The sequence below is a fragment of the Hyla sarda genome, chromosome 4, assembly GCF_029499605.1.
Source record: "Hyla sarda isolate aHylSar1 chromosome 4, aHylSar1.hap1, whole genome shotgun sequence".
NCBI lineage: Eukaryota > Metazoa > Chordata > Amphibia > Anura > Hylidae > Hyla > Hyla sarda.
The window spans coordinates 181,517,992-181,540,695 of NC_079192.1; the positions used below are offsets into that span (position 1 = coordinate 181,517,992).

The following is a 22,704-nucleotide window of genomic DNA, read 5'->3' on the forward strand; positions in this document are numbered from 1 at the left end:
GATAGTGGGTGGAGTAGTTGCAGCGATTAAAGCAGACTACCATAAATATATCTTGACTACATGGCTGGATTAAGACATAATATATTGGCCAATGTTTTGTTCTACTTTTGGAGCCTCTTTCGGTCAATATTTGTTTTTTAACTAAGACCAGGAATGGATCAAGACAAAGTAATATTATAATGAAAAGATTTACTCAGTTTTCTGTGTTTTGGACCAACTCCTGGTTTTGGCTAGAAACTGACTAAAATTATTTAAAGAATAAGGACCACCTACTTACCAAAATACTACTTGTGAACCCACACTTAAATTATTGTTATCCCCAGGTTCAGCAAGTAAGTCAGTATTCTGCACATCATTACATCATTTTTGCATCACATACTTAACAAAAACATTAGAACTTGAAATAGAATTATTTATTGAACACTGCATGCATTGTAGATGTTTATGCACATAATGTTAATTTAGCAAAAGTATCATAATTTTTCTTAATTTAGATTATAATTTAGCAGGTTTCTAGTATTATTTCATTTTTATTTTATTTCTGTAATATCTATTAGCATATCATTCCTTTTAAGCCAACTAAAGCATATTATCATAAGTGTTTTTTTTTATATATTTGTCTTATTTAACTTATGTAACATATTTCTTCATTGGATCCTCTTCCCATTCACTCAGTGTAGAAAGTTTTTGGCTGGTGGCATCATTAATAGGCCATCCCCAGGCCTTGAAGAATGGAACCAGGTTTTTGTTGACTGCTTGAGAGAATTTTTCTGCCCACAGGTTCATCTTAACAGTCTTGTCATTACTGACGTTGGACATGGTCTGATAATCTAAGAAAACTCGCTTGAATGGATCCCAACCAAAACCCTCTTGTAGCTGAAACAATGAAGACAGGATACAGTAAATTGTTGAGAATACTGACCTACTTCTTTGACTTCTGTACAGAGTTTGTTCATTTCTTTGACTTTGTTATGCCCAGCACTTTAATAGTGTAGGAACCGACAGCCTGGTTGGGGCCACCCTATTGAGGAGGTAGGTTTCCCAAAAGGTAGGAGGGAGAAAGATCTGGCCAAGCTCAGGGAAGCACTTATCACTTCTTCCAAATTTTTTCAGCATTATCACTTCCCAACAAGAAAAACTCTTCCCAATTTTTTTAAGATTGGATTGCTGCAGTTTTTATTCATTTTCAGATTGTTCAATCTACTATGTCTTTTATCTTTATTATTTATTTAAGTTAAGTTAACATATGTTGTTTTAACATTTATTTTGTCTCATTAGGACAATTTAAAATTTTAATCTGCAGGAGACAGAACAACACAATTGCCCACAGGTCTCCCTCTCCTAGGAGCTTAGAGACAGAGGCATCAGAGGGCTAAAGGTCACTAGGGTACTTAGATCCACTTTGTCCTCTACAGGGAGGTTCTACCAGCTGTTCCTAGCATACAGAAGGGAGTTTTGCCTTAGTCTCCAAATAAAATATTCAGCAAAATGCCTTCTATGGGTAGGTTCACATACAGCGCATCCGTAGCATATTTGACGCTGCGAACGTGCTGCTGGAAGTCACACAGCGACTGCAGAGTGAGCTCCCTGCTGTGACCAGGTAGCTCTGTGTGTCAGCTTGTGTATGCCATCTGGAAATCCTCTGCTACGAGTGGACACACAAAGCTACAGGGAGCTCATTCTGCCATGGCTCTGTGACTGCTGGCAGCGCATCCGCAGCATCAAATACGCTGTGGATGCGCTGTATGTGAACCCACCCTATTAGTAATAATTACACTTAACTGTTGAAAACTAGAAGTGCATCCTTGTCTTGTGTGTTTTGAAATTAAGATGTTCAGTAAATGAATATAAGGATATCATGGGAAGAAATGTTTCCTGACAATGTTTGTGATGGCTGACCGAACACTTATGTCTGCCGAAAGTCACCATGCTAAATTGTTTGGCTGACCATGGGTAAAAAAAAAAAAAAAAAACAGTGTTTGAAATGATTGACTACATTTTGCTGATCATCTGCAAATGTGCGCAAGCTCACTGTGTTGTGTTTTTTACAGACTCAACTAGTGATCTACAAGTTGAGTCTGTAATGTTTTTGCTATGATCACTCGTACTCAATCGTACTTACAATCCCATAGGACTTTTGTATGCTATGTTGTGACCATTCAAAATCCTACATGCATGGTATAATCTCTGTACAGCAATGTAGGCTATATTGGCATAATATATAAAAAAAACAATATATATGTATACAACAGTGTGGCACTCTAATAGTTATGCATCCCTAAGAGGACATTTTACAGGGGTTGCCTGAACATTATGTATTTAGTCTATTGTACCTGAAGATAAGTCTCCAGAGCTGTCCACATGCTCCACTCATTAAGCTTGGCTCCATTATTCAGATATGTATTCATTCTGTTTTCTCTGACATCTGGATTTAGAGCGGGATGAGCTTTATCCCTTGGGATTCCTAGCACTGTTTCATGCACATATACTGACCACAGGTTACAGGTGGCTTCTGTGGTGTGAGGAGGGAATTCCCAGGCTCCTCTCTGCTGGTTGTGACCAAGTTCATGTATATGCCCCCACATACCTTTCTTCATTCGTGTAACACTTACTGAGGAATATGCTGAATCTGTTTGACCCATTATTGGGTATCCAGCATGCATCCAACCTATAACAATAGAAAAAAACAAACTAAACATTCTCAAAGATATAATGTTAGATTGACATAAGGATCCCTGCCACTTGTTTTTTTCAGTAAGAACTAACCCTGAAAGACTTGTAAAGTCCAAAGAGTCTATGTTGAAAGTTCTTAACTGTCAGGAAAATGTCCTAACTAAACTAATTAATAGAGATGAGCCTGGCTGTTTAGTGTACTGTATAGGGTCAGCCTGCTCTCTTACATACTTTGCATGGGAAAATGCAGGGCAATCCGATCATTACTGAATCAGTATTTAACCCCTTAAGGACCAGGGGTTTTTCCGTTTTTGCATTTTCGTTTTTTGCTCCTTGCCTTTAAAAAATCATAACTCTTTCAATTTTGCACCTAAAAATCCATATTATGGCTTATTTTTTGCGCCACCAATTCTACTTTGTAATGACGTCAGTCATTGTGCCCAAAAATCTACGGTGAAACAGAAAAAAAAATCATTGAGAGACAAAATTGAAAAAATAAACACCATTTTGTGACTTTTGGGGGCTTCCGTTTGTACGTAGTACATTTTTCGGTAAAAATGACACCTGATATTTATTCTGTAGGTCCATACGATTAAAATGATACCCTACTTATATAGGTTTGATTTTGTCATTTGATTTTGTCATAATCATAACTTCATGCAGCAAATTTATACGTTTAAAATTGTCATCTTCTGACCCCTATAACTTTTTTATTTTTCCGTGTATGGGGCGGTATGAGGACTCATTTTTTGCGCCATGTTCTGAAGTTTTTAACGGTACCATTTTTGCTTTGATAGGACTTATTGATTCATGATATAAAAAGTGACCAAAAATGCACTATTTTGGACTTTGGAATTTTTTTGCGCGCACGCCATTGACTGTGTGGTTTAATTAATGATATATTTTTATAATTCGGACATTTCCGCACGTGGCGATACCATATATGTTTATTTTTATTTACACTGGTTTTTTTATGGGAAAAGGGGGGTGATTCAAACTTTTAATAGGGGAGGGGTTAAATTATGTTTATTCACTTTTTTTCCACTTTTTTTTTGCAGTGTTATAGCTCCCATAGGGACCTATAACACTGCACACACTGATCTTTATCATTGATCACTGGTTTCTCATAGGAAACCAGTGATCGATGATTCTGCCGCATGAATGCTCATGCCTGGATCTCAGGCACTGAGCAGTCATTCGGCGATCGGACAGTGAGGAGGCCCTCCCGCTGTCCTGTAAGCTGTTCGGGATGCCGCGATTTCGCCGCGGCTATCCCGAACAGCCCACTGAGCTAGCCGGCATACTTTCGGTTTCACTTTAGACGCGGCGTTCAACTTTGAACGCCGCGTCTAAAGGGTTAATAGCGCGCGGCACAGCGATCAATGCCGCGCGCTATTAGCCACGGGTCCCGCCACGGGTCCCGGCCGGGCCCGACCCGCTATGACGCGGGGCCACGCCGTGGCCCCGCGTTATAGATCGGGAGTGGACACATGACGTTCCAGTACGTCATGTGTCCTTAAGGGGTTAAATCTGAAATGAATCTGATAAAATTCACTGAATCGGACCCAAAATTTATCTTGAGAAATCTTATCTTTACTAATTCATGAATGATCAGTGACTCCAAATCTCCTTTTATAATACACTAATATTGGAAATGTTCTTCTGATATACATACACACATTGGTTGGTAACTGTGTTGTAATTGTAAATTTAAATGGATAGAAAAAATGGCTGCTTAACCTATTGAATACTGAACCATGCCTTCTACATATACACCCCTTACATTTCTGTACATATTTTATTATATCTTTTCATGTGACAACACTGAACAAATGACACTCTGCTACAATGCAAAGTAGTAAGTGTACTGCCTGTATAAGAGCGTTTAATGTTGCTGTCCCCTAAAAATAACAAAAACGCACAGCTATTAATGTCTAAACCTTGGCAACAAAAGTAAGTACAACCCTAAGTATCAATGTCAAAATTAGCCATTTTTCCTCTCCGGTATCATGTGACTCGATAGTGTTCCAAGGTCTCAGTTGTGAAGCAGGTGTCTTAACCTCTTAAGGATGCAGGGCGTATGGATACGCCCTGCATTCCGAGTCCTTAAGGACGCAGGGCGTATCCATACGCCCGTGGGAATTCCGGTCCCCACCGCTCCGTTGGGGACTGGAGCCGGATGCCTGCTGAAATCATTCAGCAGGCATCCCGGCATATCGCCCAGGGGGGTCATTATGCCCCCCCATGTCGGCGATGGCCGCAGATCGCTGGACAATTCAGTCCAGCGATCTGCGGCGATTCCGGGTCAATCGGGTCTCCAGTGACCCGGTGACCCGGAGTTACTGGCTGATCGGGGCCGTCTCTGACGGCCCCGAACAGCCTGAGCCTGCAGGGGTGAGGTGGCACTGGTGCCACCTCACGATCGTGCTGATTCGTCGGCCGGATTACCGGCCGACCAATCAGGGCGCCTGCTGCGGGTGTCACTCCCGCACCCGCTCCGCCCCTCCCCTCTTCCGGAGGACGTGAGCGGGTACGGGAAGACGACCCCGGGTGCTGGGGACCCCGATCCCCGGCGTCAATGTTGGGATCGGGGCCCCAGGAGCGACGGCGGCGGCGAGGGACTGTCCTGCGACGGAGCAGCAGCAGGAGGTGAGTGACAGCCTCCTGCTGTTGCTTAGCAACAGCTCCCAGCATGCAAAAATGGCATGCTGGGAGCTGTAGTTATGAAACAGCAGGAGGCAGACCACCACAACTCCCAGCACTCCCTTATGGGCATGCTGGGACTTATGGTTTTGCAACAGCTGGAGGCACATTTTTTCGATGGAAAAGTGTACCTTCAGCTGTTGTATAACTACAACTCCCAGCTTGCACAAACAGCTAAAGTGCATGCTGGGAGTTGTAGTGGTGCATCTGCTGGTTGCATAACTACAACTCTCAGTATACCCATTGGCTGTCGGTGAATGCTGAGAGTTGTAGTTTTGCAACAGCTGAAGGCACACTGGTTGTGAAACTCAGCTTTTTTTTACCTAACTCAGTGTTTCACGACCGGTGTGCCTCCAGCTGTTGCAAACTACAACTCCCAGCAGTCACCTTACACCATGCACCGTACATGCTGGGAGTTGTAGTTTTGCAACAGCTGGAGGCACACTGGTTTTGAAACACTGAGTAAGGTCACAAACTCAGTGATACATAACCAGTGTGCCTACAGCTGTTGCAAAACTAAAACTCTCAGCTTGTATAGTCTGTCAGCGCATGCTGGGAGTTGTAGTTTTGCAACAGCTAGATGCCCCCCCCCCAATGTGAATGTACAGGGTACACTCACATGGGCGGAGGTTTACAGTAAGTATCGTGCTGCAAGTTTGAGCTGCAGCAAATTTTCTGCAACAGCTCAAACTGCCAGTGAGAAACTACTGTGAACCCCCGCCCGTGCAACTGTACCCTAAAAACACTACACTACACTAACACACAATAAAAGAAAAAGTAAAAAACACTACATATACACATACCCCTACACAGCCCCCCTCCCCTCCCCAATAAAAATGAAAAACGTCTGGTACGCCACGGTTTCCAAAACGGAGCCTCCAGCTGTTGCAAAACAACTACTCCCAGTATTGCCAGATAGCCACTGACTGCCCAGGCATGCTGGGAGTTTTACAACAGCTGGATGCACCCTGTTTGGGAATCACTGGCGTAGAATTCCCCTATGTCCACCCCTATGCAATCCCTAATTTAGGCCTCAAATGCGCATGGCGCTCTCACTTTGGAGCACTGTCGTATTTCAAGGCAACAGTTTAGGGTCACATATGGGGTATCGCCGTACTCGGGAGAAATTGTGTTACAAATTTTGGGGGGTATTTTCTGCTTTTACCCTTTTTAAAAATGTAAAATTTTTGGGAAAAGAAGCATTTTAGGTAAAAAAAATATTTTTTTTACATATGCAATAGTCGTGAAACGCCTGTGGGGTATTAAGGTTCACTTAACCCCTTGTTACATTCCCCGAGGGCTCTAGTTTCAAAAATGGTAGGCCATGTGGGGTTTTTTTTTACTGTCCTGGCACCATAGGGGCTTCCTAAATGCGGCATGCCCCCAGAGCAAAATTTGCTTTCAAAAAGCCAAATGTGACTCCTTCTCTTCTGAGACCTGTAGTGCGCCAGCAGAGCACTTTTCACCCCCATATGGGGTGTTTTCTGAATCGGGAGAAATTGGGCTTCAAATTTTGGGGGGTATTTTCTGCTTTATCCCTTTGTAAAAATGTAATTTTTTGGGAAACCAAGCATTTTAGGTACATTTTTTTATTTTTTTTTACATATGCAAAAGTCGTGAAACACCTGTAGGGTATTAAGGTTCACTTTACCCCTTGTTACGTTCCCCGAGGGGTCTAATTTCCAAAATGGTATGCCATGTGTTTTTTTTTGCTGTCCTGGCACCATAGGGTCTTCCTAAATGCGGCATGCCCCCAGAGCCAAATTTCCTTCAAAAAAGCCAAATGTGACTCCTTCTCCTCTGAGACCTGTAGTGTGCCAGCAGAGCACTTTTCACCCCCATATGGGGTGTTTTCTGAATCGGGAGAAATTGGGCTTCAAATTTTGAGGGGTATTTTCTGCTATTACCCTTTTTAAAAATGTAAAACTTTTGGGAAACCAAGCATTTTAGGTAAAAAAATTTTTTACATATGCAAAAGTCGTGAATCACCTGTGGGGTATTAAGGTTCACTTTACCCCTTGTTACGTTCCCCGAGGGGTCTAGTTTCCAAAATGGTATGCCATGTGGGTTTTTTGCTGTTCTGGCACCATAGGGGCTTCCTAAAGGTGACATGCCCCACAAAAACCATTTGACGCTCCTTCCCTTCTGAGCCCTCTACTGCGACCGCCGAACAATTAACATAGACATATGAGGTATGTGCTTACTCGAGAAAAATTGGGTTTCAAATACAAGTAAAAATGTTCTCCTTTTTACCCCTTGCAAAAATGCAAAAATTGGGTCTACAAGAACATGCGAGTGTAAAAAATGAAGATTGTGAATTTTCTCCTTCACTTTGCTTCTATTCCTGTGAAACCCCTAAAGGGTTAAAACGCTTACTGAATGTCATTTTGAATACTTTGGGGGGTGCAGTTTTTATAATGGGGTCATTTGTGGGGTATTTCTAATATGAAGACCCTTCAAATCCACTTCAAACCTGAACTGGTCACTAAAAAAAAAAGAGTTTCAAAATTTTGTGAAAAATTGGAAAATTGCTGCGGAACTTTGAAGCCCTCTGGTGTCTTCCAAAAGTAAAAACTCATCAATTTTATGATGCAAACATAAAGTAGACATATTGTATATGTGAATAAAAAAAAATTATTTGGAATATCCATTTTCCTTACAAGCAGAGAGCTTCAAAGTTAGAAAAATGCTAAATTTTCAAAATTTTCATAAAATTTGGTGATTTTTCACCAAGAAAGGATGCAAGTTACCACAAAATTTTACCACTATGTTAAAGTAGAATATGTCACGAAAAAACAATCTCGGAATCAGAATGATAACTAAAAGCATTCCAGAGTTATGAATGTTTAAAGTGACAGTGGTCAGATTTGCAAAAAATGGCTGAGTCCTTAAGGTGAAAAAGGGCTCAGTCCTTAAGGGGTAAAATTTGGTGTTATCACCCTCACACTTTTTAATAGTGGTCACCAGAAGTCCAACATAGCACCTTATGACAAAGAACTCTCTGAGGATCTGAAAAATAGAATTATTGTTCTATGTAAAGATGGCCTAGACTAAGATTGGGAAGACCCTAAAACTGAGCTGCAGCATGGTGGGCAAGACCATACTGGAGATTCCACTCAGAACAGGCCTCACCATGATTGACCAAAGAAGTTGAGTACATATGCTTAGCGTCATATCCAGAAGTTGTTTTCAAGACATATGAAAGCTCCAGGGGTTGAAGGGGTGGGGGATTAGCCTGTAAGTGCTCAGACCATTTGCCACACATTGCATCAATTTGGTCTGCATGGCTGTCTTCCCAGAAGGAAGCCTGTTCTAAAGATGGTGCACAAGAAAGCCGCAAACAGTTTGCTGAAGACAAGCAGACTAAGGACATGGTTTACTGGAACCATGTCCTATGGTCCTAAGAGACCAAGAAAACACTTATTTGGTTCAGCTGGTGCCAAGCATGTGTGGAGGCAACCAGGTGAGGAGTACAAAGACAAGTGTGTTTTGCCTACAGTTAAGCATGGTGTTGGGAGTGTCAAGGTTTGAAATTGCATGATTGCTGGCACTGGGGAGCTACAGTTTATTGAGGGAACCAATAATTCCAACATGTACTGTGACTTACTAAAGCAGAACATGACCCCTTTCTTCGGAGACTGGGCCACAGGACAACCTATACAAATTGGTATAATTTCAATCTTATGGACCTACAGAATAAAGATAATGTGCCATTTTTACCGAAAAGTGCACTGCTTAGAAACAGAAGTCCCCAAAGTTTGCAGAATGTTTTTTTTTTTTTCAATTCTGCCCCACAAATATTTTTTTTTGTTTTACCTTAGATTTTGTGGTAAAACAAGCGATGTTATTACAAAGTAAAATTGGCGGGGCAAAAAACAAGCCCTCATATGGGTCTGTAGGTGGAAAATTGAAAGTGTTATGATTTTTAGAAGGGGAGGAAGAAGAAAACTGCAAAAATAAAAACTTGTTGTCCTTAAGGGGTTAAATCATTATTGTAATTTTAAAAATAATTTTCTAACCCTGATCCCAGAAGTGCTGTATGTCAGAACCAAAGCTTTGTGTTAGTGAGATAGGCAGGAAAGTGAGAAAGGTGAGTTTAGAATTTTTTTTTCAGCAACTGCCATAACATTATTATAAAAAATAAATTAAAAAATAAAGTTTCTTCCTGGAATACCCCTTTAACATTTGTAATAGAAAAATGTATTTAATCTGTGAAAATGCCCTTCATTTAAGTGTCAAAGCTTTATACTTTAACACTAATAATATTTACTGTAAAACTGTGCTAGTGCTCTGTATATCATGGCAATAATTTTTAGTAGGCGAAGAGCATCATGTGTTCAAATACCCTGGGCCTCATGGATATCTAGGCCGACTGGCCAGAATGTGAAGAATGGTAATTTACCTGCTGAGATCTGGACATCAGCCACAATTCTTTCTGGACGAGGCAGTTTTCTTGAGATAGATGCAAGATCTGCTACTGCCGACATGATCTCATCCCATAAAGACAACACCTCTTCTGGATCCTCTAGTGAGCGTATTGAATCAGAAGGGACAGTAAGGATAATGTTCTCTGTAATAAGCTCAGCCCAAGGAGCTGGTAAGGAGCGCTTTTCATCCTTCCACGAGGAAAGGCTAGTCTGTCCTGGTGAGAAGACACATTAAAGTGGCTAAATATACAAGGTACAAAGATATGATAAAATGAGCATTAACCCCTTCCCGACCTATGACATACCTGTACGTCATGGGTGGCAAGGTGTTCCCGACCCATGACATACAGGTACGTCATGGACATTACTGCCGCTACTCGCGGCATCCCGCAGCGCCCGGAAAGATGGTGGCTATCACTGATAGCCAGCCATCTTACCGTGCGACCACGGGGGGTTTCATCCCCCACCTCCCCCCCGCGATCGCTGCTATCAGCTGGTGAAATCTGACTAGCTGATAGCAGCGTTTCGCTATCAGAATACTTAGCAGCGCGGTGTGTGAGTTCCGATCACGGGGATCGGGACACACACCGCTCTGCTAAGTGTCCCTGACCCGTCCCCCGGCGTCACTTACCCGTCTGAGCGGTGTCCCGAGCGGTCCCGGCGTCCTCCGTGCGATCCCGGCGTCCTCCGTGTGGTCCCGGCTGCGCTGCGTCCCGGAGGTGAGTTTCCGGCAGCAGGGCGGCATCTTCATTGGCAGCAGTGAGATCGCCGTAAAGCGATCTCACTGCTGCCTCTGAGAGTTTCAAAACTGCAACTCCCAGCATGCCCAGACAGCCTTTGGCTTTCTGGGCATGCTGGGAATTGTAGTTTTGCAACATCTGGAGGTCCACAGTTTGGAGACCACTGTATAATGGTCTCCAATCTGTGCTCTTCCAGATGTTGCAAAACTACAAATCTCAGCATGCTCAGTCTGTCCAGGCATGCTGGGAGTTGTAGTTCTCTAACATCTGGAAGAGCACAGATTGGAGACCATTATACAGTGGTCTCCAAACTGTGGACCTCCAGATGTTGCAAAACTACAACTCCCAGCATGCCCAGACTGCCCAAGCATGCTGGAAGTTGTAGTTCGGCAACATCTGATCCTTCAGATATTGCCGAACTACAACTTCCAGCATGCCTTGGCAGTCTGGGCATGCTGGGAGTTGTAGTTTTGCAACAACTGGAGGCACACTAGTTGGGAAACATTGTCCGTTTCCTACCTCAGTGCCTTCAGCTGTTGCAATTGTTGCAAAACTATAACTCCCAGCATGCACTGACAGACCATGCATGCTGGGAGTTGTAGTTTTGCAACAGCTGGAGGCACACTGGTTTGGAAACACTAAGTTTGGTTGCAAAACACTTGAAAGTTTATTAACTTAGTGTTTCCAAACCAGTGTTCCTCCAGCTGTTGCAAAACTACAACTCCCAGCATGCACGGACAGCCAAAGGGCATGCTCGGAGTTTGCAACAGCTGGATGTTTGCCCCCTCCCCCCAATGTGAATGTACAGGGTACACTCACATGGGCGGAGGTTTACAGTGAGTGCTGCAAGTTTGAGATGGCGCAAATTTTGCGCTGCAGCTCAAACTTCCAGCGGCAAACTTGCTGTGAACCTCTGCCCATGTGACTGTACCCTAAAAACACTACACTACACTGACACTAACCTAAAATAAAAAGTAAAAAACACTACATATACACATACCCCTACACAGCCCCCCTCCCCCAAAAAAATGAAAAACGTCTGGTACGCTACTGTTTCCAAAACGGAGCCTCCAGCTGTTGCAAAATAATAACTCCCAGTATTGCCGGACAGCCATTGACTGTCCAGGCATGCTTGGAGTTTTGCAACAGCTGGAGGCAACCTGTTTGGAAATCACTGGCGTAGAATACCCCTATGTCCACCCCTATGCAAATCCCTAATTCAGGCCTCAAATGCGCATGGCGCTCTCTCACTTTGGAGCCCTGTCGTATTTCAGGGCAACAGTTTTGGGACACATATGGGGTATTGACGTACTCGGGAGAAATTGCCTTACAAATTTTGGGGGGCTTTTTCTTCTTTAACCCCTTATGAAAAGGTGAAGTTGGGGTCTACACCAGCATGTTAGTGTAAAAAAAAAAATTTTTTACACTGACATGCTGGTGTTGCCCTATACTTTTCATTTTCACAAGAGGTAAAAGGGAAAAAAGACCCTCTAAATTTGTAACGCAATTTCTCCTGAGTACGGAGATACCCCATATGTGGGCGCAAAGTGCTCTGGGGGCGCACAACAAGGCCCAGAAGGGAGAGTGCACCATGTACATTTGAGGCGATTTGCACAGGGGTGGCTGATTGTTACAGCAGTTCTGACAAACGCAAAACAAATATCCACATGTGACCCCATTTTGGAAACTACACCCCTCACGGAATGTAATAAGGGGTGCAGTGAGCATTTACACCCCACTGGTGTATAACAGATTTTTGGAACAGTGGTCTGTGAAAATGAAAAATAAAATTTTTGATTTGCACAGTCCACTGTTTCAAATATCTGTCAAACGCCAGTGGGGTGTAAATGCTCACTGCACCCCTTATTAAATTCCATGAGGGGTATAGTTTCCAAAATGGGGTCACATGTGGGGGGGGGGGGGTCCACTGTTCTGGCACCATAGGGGCTTCCTAAATGGGACATGCCACCCAAAAACCCTTTCAGAAAAACTCACTCTCCAAAATCCCCTTGTCGCTCCTTCCCTTCTGAGCCCTCTACTGCGCCCGTCGAACACTTTACATACGCATATGAGGTATTTCCTTACTCAAGAGAAATTGGGTTACCAATTTTAGGGCGATTTCTCTCCTTTTACCCCTTGTAAAAATTCAAAAATTGGGTCTACAAGAAAATGCGAGTGTAAAAAATTAAGATTTAGAATTTTCTCCTTCACTTTGCTGCTATACCTGTGAAACACCTAAAGGGTTAAAACACTTACTGAATGTCATTTTGAATACTTTGGGGGGTGCAGTTTTTATAATGGGGTCATTTATGGGGTATTTCTAATATGAAGATCCTTAAAATCCACTTCCAACCTGAACTGGGCCCTGAAAAATTACGATTTTGAAAATCTTGAGAAAAATTGGAAAATTGCTGCGGAACTTTGAAGCCCTCTGGTGTCTTCCAAAAGTAAAAACTTGTCATTTTTTTTATGCAAACACAAAGTAGACATATTGTATATGTGAATCAATATGTAATTTATTTGGAATATCCATTTTCCTTTCAAGCAGAGACTTTCAAAGTTAGAAAAATGCTAAATTTTCTAAATTTTCATGAAATTTTTAGATTTTTTACCAAGAAAGGATACAAATATCAGGGAAATTTTACCGATAACATAAAGTAGAATATGTCACGAAAAAACAATCTCGGAATCAGAATGATAAGTAAAAGCATTCCAGAGTTATTAATGTTTAAAGTGACAGTGGTCAGATTTTCAAAAAATGCCCAGGTCATGAAGGTGAAAATGGGCTGGGTCATGAAGGGGTTAAAGGGGTACTCTGGTGGAAAACTTTTTTTTTTTTTTTTAATCAACTGGTGCCAGAAAGTTAAACAAATTTGTAAATTACTTCTATTAAAAAATCTTAATTCTTCCAGTACTTATTAGCTGTTGAATACTACAGAGGAAATTATTTTCTTTATGGAACACAGAGCTCTCTGCTGACATCATGAGCACAGTGCTCTCTGCTGATATCTCTGTCCATTTTAAGAAATGGACAGGAGGAGGAGAAAATCCCCATAGCAAACATATGCTGCTCTGGACAGTTCCTAAAATGGACAGAGATGTCAGCAGAGAGCACTGTGCTCATGATGTCAGCAATGAGCACTGTGTTCCAAAAAGGAAATAATTTTCTCTGTAGTATTCAGAAGCTAATAAGTACTGGAAGGATTAAGATTTTTTAAGAGAAGTAACTTACAAATCTGTTTAACTTTCTGGTACCAGTTAATTAAAAAAAAAAAGTTTTCCACCGGAGTACCCCTTTAACCCCTTCCAGACCCATGACATACATGGACGTCATGACCGGAAAGGTTTTCCTGACCTATGATGTACATGCACGTCATGCAGATACTGGCCGCTACTCGCGGCATCCCACCACACCGGGTAAGACGGTGGCTATCACTGATAGCCAGCCATCTTGCCTCGGGACCAAGGGGGTTTTGTCATCCCCCCTCACAGTGATCGCTCCTATCAGCTAGTCAAATCTGACTAGCTGATATCAGCGTTTCACACAGAAAACTCCTGAGCAGCGCAGTGTGTGTGTCCCGATCACGGGGATCGGGACACACCCACTGCTCTGCTAGAGGACCCCAGTGTCCCTTACCACCGGTGTCCCTTACCCTTCTGGAGCTCCGTCATTCTTTAGTTTCATTATCAATTATTTTTCTTTTTTTGTTGTAAAGGAGCTGTTTAGTTGTACAACAGCTCCCCCTAGTGTCCTAGACCTGTTACTGCATGTTTTGTGTACTAGACACTAGGGGGGAGCTGTTGTACAGAAGTAAAAAAAAAAAATATATATATACACACACACACAACTTTTGTAGAAAATTTGGAAAAAATGCTCATAATAATATAAGCCTTCTAATGTCGTAAAAAAGGAACAGAATGTTTAACAAATGATGCCAGCATAAAGTAGACATGTTGTGAATGTGAATTAATAACTACATTTATTTGGCATGACTATTTCTCTTATAAGTAGAGAGTTTCAAACATAGAGAAATGAAAATTTTTCCAATTTTGCACAATATTTAAGAGTTTTTCACAAAAATCACTTCATGTATCAACAAAAATTTACCACTAATATAAAGTACAATATGTCTCGAAAAAACTATCTCTGAATCACTTTACCTGGTAAAGGCAGTTCAAAGTTATTACCACTTAAAGAGACACATGTCAGATTTGAAAAAACGGACTGGGTCATGAAGGCCAAAACTAGCTGGGTCATGAAGGGGTTAAAGGGGTACTCTAGAGGAAAACTTTTTTTTTTAACCAACTTGTGCCAGAAAGTTAAACAGATTTGTAAATTACTTCTATTTAAAAACGTATTCCTTCCAGTACTTATCAGCTGCTGTATACTACAGAGAAAGTTCTTTTCCTTTTGAATTTCTTTTCTGTCTGACCACAGTGCTCTCGCTGACACCTCTGTCCATGAAAGGAACTGTGCAGAACAGGAGCAAATCTCCCTAGCAAACCTTTCCTGCTCTGGACAGTTCCTGACATGGACAGAGGTGGCAGCAGAGAGTACTGGGGTCAGACAGAAAAGAAATCTGAAAAGAAAAGAACTTCTTGTGGAGCATACAGCAGCTCATAAGAGCTGAGCGATCCCGCGGAATCCCAAAATGCCTTCTCATATCACAATAACCTCCAGAGCTGGCCCATAGGCTGTACTATTCCACAGCAAAGTGAGCACAGGCTTGATCTGTGGGCTCATCTCAGGGACCTCCTGTCCATTTCTGCATAAGCCTCATCACGCACTACAAATCACAGCCAGCCTTTTGCCAGACTCAACAATACCAATACCTGTACAACTGAGCAAAGCTGTTGGCTGACCAGCATGACAGCAATATGTATTTAAATCGCAGTGAACGCAACATAGCCATTTAATGCCCTTACATTTACGTGGTTAAAGAGCACCTTTGTATGTTGTTTGCTAACAACGCAATTGGCCCTCTAAAGTGCTTGTATGTCTACATTGTTGGTTTAAAAACACATATTATATTTACTCGGTTGAAAAGTAACAATGCAATAAAAGCACCAACATTTATTGCGCAATAGCCCTCTAAAGCCATTGTACGTCTACTTTGTTGTTTTAAAAACACACTTTATACTTACCCGGGTGTAAGGTAATAGTGCAATTAAAGCATCTTCATATCGTGCATTAGCCCTCTATAGCACTCGTAAATACACATTATACAGTCATGGCTGTAAATGTTGGCGCCCCTGACATTTTTCTAGAAAATGAAGTATTTCTCACAGAAAAGGATTGCAGTAACACATGTTTTGCTATATACAGGTTTATTCCCTGTAGTGCAAAACTTTTATATATTCCTGTGCCCGGGCCTCAAAAAATAAACAAAATAAACTTTAACATACCTTCCTACGTGCCCCCGTTGGTCCGGCACAGGCCTCACGGTCCAGCGGTGCTAACCTCATTCAACTTCCTGGGGACGGGGACGCCGCAGAGCCGTCGGTGTATCACCAGCCGCAGCGATGTCCCGCCACGGCCGGTGATAGGCTGAACCCACTGTCATGTAAGGAGCTCTGGACGGCTTCTTACATGACAGTGGGCTCAACCTACGGCTCTGCGGCGTCCCCGTCCCCAGGAAGTTGAATGAGGTTAGCACCGCTGGACCGTGAGGCCTGTGCCGTACCAATGGGGGCACGTAGGAAGGTATGTTAAAGGGTACCTCTCATCAAATAAACTTTTGATATATTTTAGATTAATGAATGTTGAATAACTTTCCAATAGCATGTTAATGAAAAATATGCTTCTTTCTATTCTATTTTTCCCGATCAGTCCTGGCAGCAAGCATTTCTGACTCATGCTGGAGTCCTAAACACTCAGAGCTGCCAGCCTGCTTTGTTCACAGCCAAACAGGCTGTGAACAAAGCAGGCTGGCAGCTCTGAGTGTTCTCCTTTGTGAACAAAGCAGACTGGCAGCTCGTAGTGTTTAGGACTCCAACATGAGTCTGAAATGCTTGCTGCCAGGACTGGTAGGGAGACCCCTAGTGGTCATTTCTTCAAAGTGGAAAATTAAATAGAAAGAAGCATATTTTTTAATAACATGCAATTGTAAAGTTATTCTGCATACATTAATCTATAATATATCAAAAGTTTTTTTGATGAGAGGTACCCTTTAAAGTTTATTTTGTTTATTTTTGAGGCCCGGGCACAAGAATATATAAAAGTCTTGCACTACAGTTGTCCTTTAACCCCTTAGGACCAATTGTACTTTGCAATGACATCACTTATTTTAGAATATAACCTGCGGCAAAACCAAAACAAAATTATTTGTGGGGTGAAATAAAAAACAAAACAAAAAAAAACGACATTTTGTAATTTTGGGGGCTCCCATTTCTACGCAGTGCAATATTTGGTAAAAATTACACCTTATCTTTATTCTGTAGGTCCATATGGTTACAAGGATATCCAATTTATGTAGGTTTTATTTTATTTTAATACTTAAAAAAATTATAAACTAAAATTGGCATCTTATGACCCCTATAACTTTTATTTTTCCATGTATGGGGTGGTATGAGGGCTCATTTTTTGTGCCGTCATCTGTAGTTTTTAAAGGTACCATTTTTGTTTTGATGGGACTTTTTGATCGATTTTTATTGATATTTTTTTGGTAAATGAAGTGACCAAAAATGCACAATTTTGGACTTTTGTATTTTTTTTTACGTATACGCCATCGACCGTGTGGTTTAGCTAACCTAATATTTTAATAGTTCAGACATTTACGCACGTGGCGGTACCACATATGATTATTATTATTCTTTATCACATTATTTTATTCTAAAAATGGGAAAAGGGGGGTGATTTAAACTTTTAATATGGAAGGGGTTAATGAACTTTTATTACATTCTTTTTTACTTTTTTTTTCTTTTTTAGCCCCCATAGGGGGCTGCAACATGCAATCTTCTGACTGCATACACTGATCAGTGCTCTGCCATTGCAAAGCACTGATCAGTGTAACCAGCGCTCTGCTGCTCCTGCCTGCTGCGCAGGCATGGAGCAATAGATCGCCGATGGGACAATGGAGATGCAGGTGAGGACCCTCCCGTCGTCCAGTAAGCTGATCGGGACATCACATTTTTTTCGTGATAGTTTTACTTTCATTTTAGACGCCGCAATCAACTTTGATTGCAGTTTCTAAAGAGTTAAATGCCGGGCATCGGCCCGATCGTCTGTGCCCAGCATTAGCCATGGGTCCTGGCTGCCCGTGGGACCCACCGTGTTTAACCCGTTCTCTGCTGGTGAGAACGGTTTAAACCCGATAAGCGGGACCAGGGCGTACAGGTACGCCCCGAGTCCTTAAGGATCGGGGATGCAGGGCGTATGAATATGCCCTGCGTCCCCAAGAGGTTGATATTTGGTTGCGCACCCTTTGGAAAAAATTACTGAAATCAGTCGCTCCCTATAACCATCAATAAGCTTCTTACACCTCTCAGCCGGAATGTTGGACCACTTTTCCTTTGCAAACTGCTCCAGGTCTCCCTTATTGGAAGGGCGCCTTTTCCCAACAGCAATTTTAAGATCTCTCCACAGGTGTTCAATGGGATTTAGATCTGGACTCATTGCTGGCCACTTCAGAACTCTCCAGCGCTTTGTTGCCATCCATTTCTGGGTGCTTTTTGATGTGTGTTTGGGGTCATTGTCCTGCTGGAAAACCCAAGATCTCAGACGCAAACCCAGCTTTCTGACACTGGGCTGTACAGTGCGACCCAAAATCCGTTTGTAATCCTCAGATTTCATGATGCCTTGCACACATTCAAGGAACCCAGTGCCAGAGGCAGGAAAACAACCCCAAAACATCATTGAACCTCCACCATATTTTGCTGTAAGTACTGTGTTCTTTTATTTATAGGCCTCATTCTGTTATCTTGATCTCATCTGTCCACAAGACATTTTCCCAGAAGGATTTTGGCTTACTCAAGTTCCTTTTGGCTAAATGTAGTCTTGCTTTTTCTTGTCTCTGTGTCAGCAGTGGGGTCCTCCTGGGTCTTCTGCCATAGAGTTTAATTTAATTTAAATGTCGACGGATAGTTGGCGCTGACACTGATGCTCCCTGAGCCCGCAGGACAGCTTGAATATCTTTGGAACTTGTTTGACGCTGCTTATCCACCATCCGGATTATCCTGTATTGACACCTTTCATCAATGTTTCTCTTCTGTCCACACCCAGGGAGATTATCTACAGTTCAATGGGTTCAAACTTCTTGATAATATTGCGCACTGTGGACAAAGGCAAATCTAGATCTCTGGAGATGGACTTGTAACCTTGAGATTGTTGATATTTTTCCACAATATTGGTTCTCAAGTCCTCAGACAGTTCTCTTCTCCTCTTTCTGTTGTCCATGCTTAATGTGGCACACACAGACACACAATGCAAAGACTAGGTGAACTTCTCTCCTTTTTATCTTCTTTCAGGTGTGATTTTTATATTGCCCACACCTGTTACTTGCCCCCAGGTGAGTTTAAAGGAGCATCACATGCTTGAAACAATCTTATTTTTCCACAATTTTGAAAGAGTGCCAATAAATTTGTTCAGCCCATTTTTGGAGTTTGGTGTGACATTATGTCAAATTTGCTTTTTTTCCTTCCTTTTTTGGTTTAGTTCCAATACACACAAAGGGAATAAACATCTGTATAGCAAAATGTGTTACTGCAATCCTTTTGTGTGAGAAATACTTCATTTTCTTGAAAAAGTTCAGGGGTGCATTTCAAGGGTGCATCAACATTTATGGCCATGACTGTATTTACCTGGTTGTAAGATAACAATGCACTGAAAGTATTGAAAGTTAAACTTGACTAGTTGGTAAGTGAAAAATCACCCTACAAAACAACTTAAAATATATGTCTGATAAAGGAATTGTTGGACAGGGAAAAGGACAGAAGATCCCTACCATGTCCTCTTATAGTAAGAATTTTGTTGACAGTACCAGCACCAGTACAGGTAGCAGCAGCAGTAGCTAGGTGCCTGCTGGTATTAGTAGCAGCTACGTCAGCTGTCCAAAAGTCTAACTGTCTGCCAGGGGTTGTGTGATTTCACATGATAACATGGCCCTTGTGGATTAGTTGACTCATTTGAGGTCTTCTCAGGACGAAGAAGAAGAGTCTGAAGAAATGATGGTGAGACAGCTGTTAATGGATTCCTCATCCTCTACAGTTACATAATGCAGTAGAAATGGCCATCCTAGACGGTCTGTTTCTCATCTCTGTCTTTCCTTCCCCCCTCCCCGTACTGCTATGCAGTTGGATAGCTCTACACACAAGAAGCAGTTGTGTCATGGTCAGCCTTTGGGACATGTTGCTCCAAAGGTTGACTCCTGAGGAAGCTGCCGTAGCAGGCGGAGGAACGCGTGGAGCAAGCTGTCCCCTTATCCCGCGGTGGAAACTGTCCTATGTCTATGTACCTTTATATTCCTTCCATGGGTCCAAGTCCTTGAGTATATTTTTTCATTTCTTCTGTTTAGTATTGCACACTCCTTTTCCAGTTAGGAGTATAGTCGATTCATATACACACATTTTTCGGTGCTTTTAGCACTTTGGTGTTATGTTGTTAAGTATATAGTGGCACTTTATTTATCTTTGTTCAGGATTATTATTATTATTTTTTCTCTGCTACATTCTTGGTGTTTTTTGCGAGAGGGAATTATTTATACAAAACATTTTTTCACCTTACTTGCTATTCATATTGTTTGTATCATCTTTAGTGGACTTGGCAAGGTTTACTTGTATTGATTTTGCAGACAGTTTCCTACCGACACGCTATTTAGCGTTGGTTAGGGGGTTGAGGTAGGGTCACGGCCCTTCTCTCTGTGTATTAATTTGTGGTTTTTCTAATAAAGTAATATTTATATTTATTTGTATATGTGTTGGTGTGCATTGTACATGGTGTGGTTGCCAGTCTTTCCCTTTTTTTCATTTGTCTCATGTTGACCATGACACAACTGTTCCTCGGGGAGGTGGTGGGGGATGCAGTGGCCGAGTATACCACTAGTGGGACTGGTGGTGGTAGGCGTTGTGGGAATACTGTAAGGCATCATAGTGGATGTGCTGAGGGGGGACAAGGCCATGATTAGATATCAAAACATCTTACTGAGAGGAGTGGTCACGATCATGAATAGTGTTGAGCGGCATAGGCCATATTCGAATTTGCGATATTTCGCGAATATATGGACCAATATTCGTCACATATTCGCTAAATTCCCATATTGGTAATATTCGTGTTTTATTTTCGCATATGCGAAAATTTGCATATGCGAAAATTAGCATATACACAAATTAGCATAAGCAAAAAATCGCATATGCGAAAATTAGCATATGCGAAAAATCGCACGCCAGTCTCACAGTAGTATTAGAGCCTTCTTTACACCACACAAGCTGGAAGCAGAGAGGGATGATCAATGTGATGTGTACTGTGAAAAAAAAAAAAAAAAGAATATTCGTAATTACGAATATATAGTGCTATATTCGCGAATATTCGCGAATTCACGAATATTCACGAATATGCGATATTCGCGTATAAAATTTGCATTGCGAATATTCGCGAGCAACACTAATCATGAAGAGTAGTTTAAGGATTAGGATGTCAGCAGGCCGGTTAGTGTGAGCCGCTCAGGAGCACTGGTGCTGGATCTGAAGGCATGAGAAAAAAACGTTCTATAACAGGGAAACAGTGAGGTGGGGGTGTACCTAGCTCTTTATGGTATCCTGCCATGTAAAAATTCTTACCAGATGCAGGAAACCAGGCACAGTGCTATATCTGCAGAGAGAAAGTTAGGCACAGTCAGGGTAAGACTTTAGAAATTAGGCCTCTATGTCAGCACATGGAGAGGCATCACTACACCATCCTAGACCTGGAAACCCGTATTTGTCCCAAACTTTATGATTTTTGTGGCTTGGAGAACACTTTTTTCCAGGTTTTACCTAAAAAAAAATGTGAAAGCATGGTTTACGTCAGGGACATTAGCATCTCACATGATAACCCAGGTCTATAATGTGATTTGCTGCTTACTGTGTCAATCAGCACAAAGGCCTATAAGACACAGAAAGGGGGAGGACATCTTTACACGGATAAGAGGGCAGTGAAGTCACCCACTGCATGCAGAGCACCGAAATTGCTGGACGGAGAGTGACAGGGAGAGAGAGATAGGGAGAGAGACAGAAGAACTAGGGACAGTTAATGATTAGAAAGAGAGATACAGATTAAAAAGAAAGAGAAAGATAGATAGATAAACATTAGAAAGAGACCTTGTTTGTGTGTGTGTGAACAGGATTCAATCCCCATGCAAGGAGGGGACATCCTAATCACAGCCTCTTAAGGGCTCATCTTTTGCTACCACAAATCCAAAGCCTTTTTCAAAGCTCATACCTGCATATACCTAAATTGAATAGTGTTCCTCAACCAGCTACAGAAGCCAGTGCTGTGATCTATATCTAGCCTGTAGTGTAAATGCAGTTCTGGTGACATCTGTCCGCTATATCATGCTGTTTGCTAGTGACATCTGTCCGCCATGTTATTCTGCATGTTACGCCGAGCGCTCCGGGTCCCTGCTCCTCCCCGGAGCGCTCGCGGCGTTCTCCTCTCTGCAGCGCCCCGGTCAGACCCGTTGACCGGGAGCGCTGCATTGACATTCACGACGGGGATGCGATTCGCACAGCGGGACGCGCCCGCTCGCGAATCGCATCCCAAGTCACTTACCCGTCCCTGTCACGTTCTGGTGCGGGCGGCTCCGCTCTCTAGGGCGCGCGCGCGCGCCAGCTCTCTAAGATTTAAAGGGCCAGTGCACCAATGATTGGTGCCTGGCCCAATCAGTCTAATTAGCCTCCACCTGCTCCCTGCTCATATAACCTCACTTCCCCTTCACTGCCTTGCCGGATCTTGTTGCCTTGTGCCAGAGAAAGCATTTAGTGTTTGTCCCAAGCCTGTGTTCCAGACCTTCTGCTGTTGCCCCTGACTACGACCCTTGCTGCCTATCCTGACCTTCTGCTACGTCCGACCTTGCTCTTGCCTTGTCCTTTTGTACCGCGCCTGTCTCAGCAGTCAGAGAGGTTGAGCCATTACCGGTGGATACGACCTGGTTGCTACCGCCGCAGCAAGACCATCCAGCTTTGCGGCG

The 22,704-nt window shown here is 42.4% G+C and overlaps 1 protein-coding gene across 2 annotated transcripts in view; it reads right to left on the minus strand.

Moving 5' to 3' along the window:
• Positions 1–432: 432 nt before the first annotated feature.
• The window catches only part of LOC130368782 (TRPM8 channel-associated factor homolog), a 78,287-nt gene continuing 56,015 nt past the window's right edge, over positions 433–22,704 (minus strand). The window contains exons 6-8 of one of the 2 annotated variants that reach the window (XM_056572992.1): positions 9,779–10,018; positions 2,334–2,668; positions 433–876 (exon numbers count right to left, since the gene is read on the minus strand). In XM_056572992.1, coding sequence (XP_056428967.1) covers positions 631–876; positions 2,334–2,668; positions 9,779–10,018 — 821 coding nt within the window. In that variant the 3' untranslated portion in view covers positions 433–630. The remainder of the gene's footprint in view (positions 877–2,333; positions 2,669–9,778; positions 10,019–22,704) is intronic. The other variant, XM_056572993.1, reaches the window with a different exon arrangement.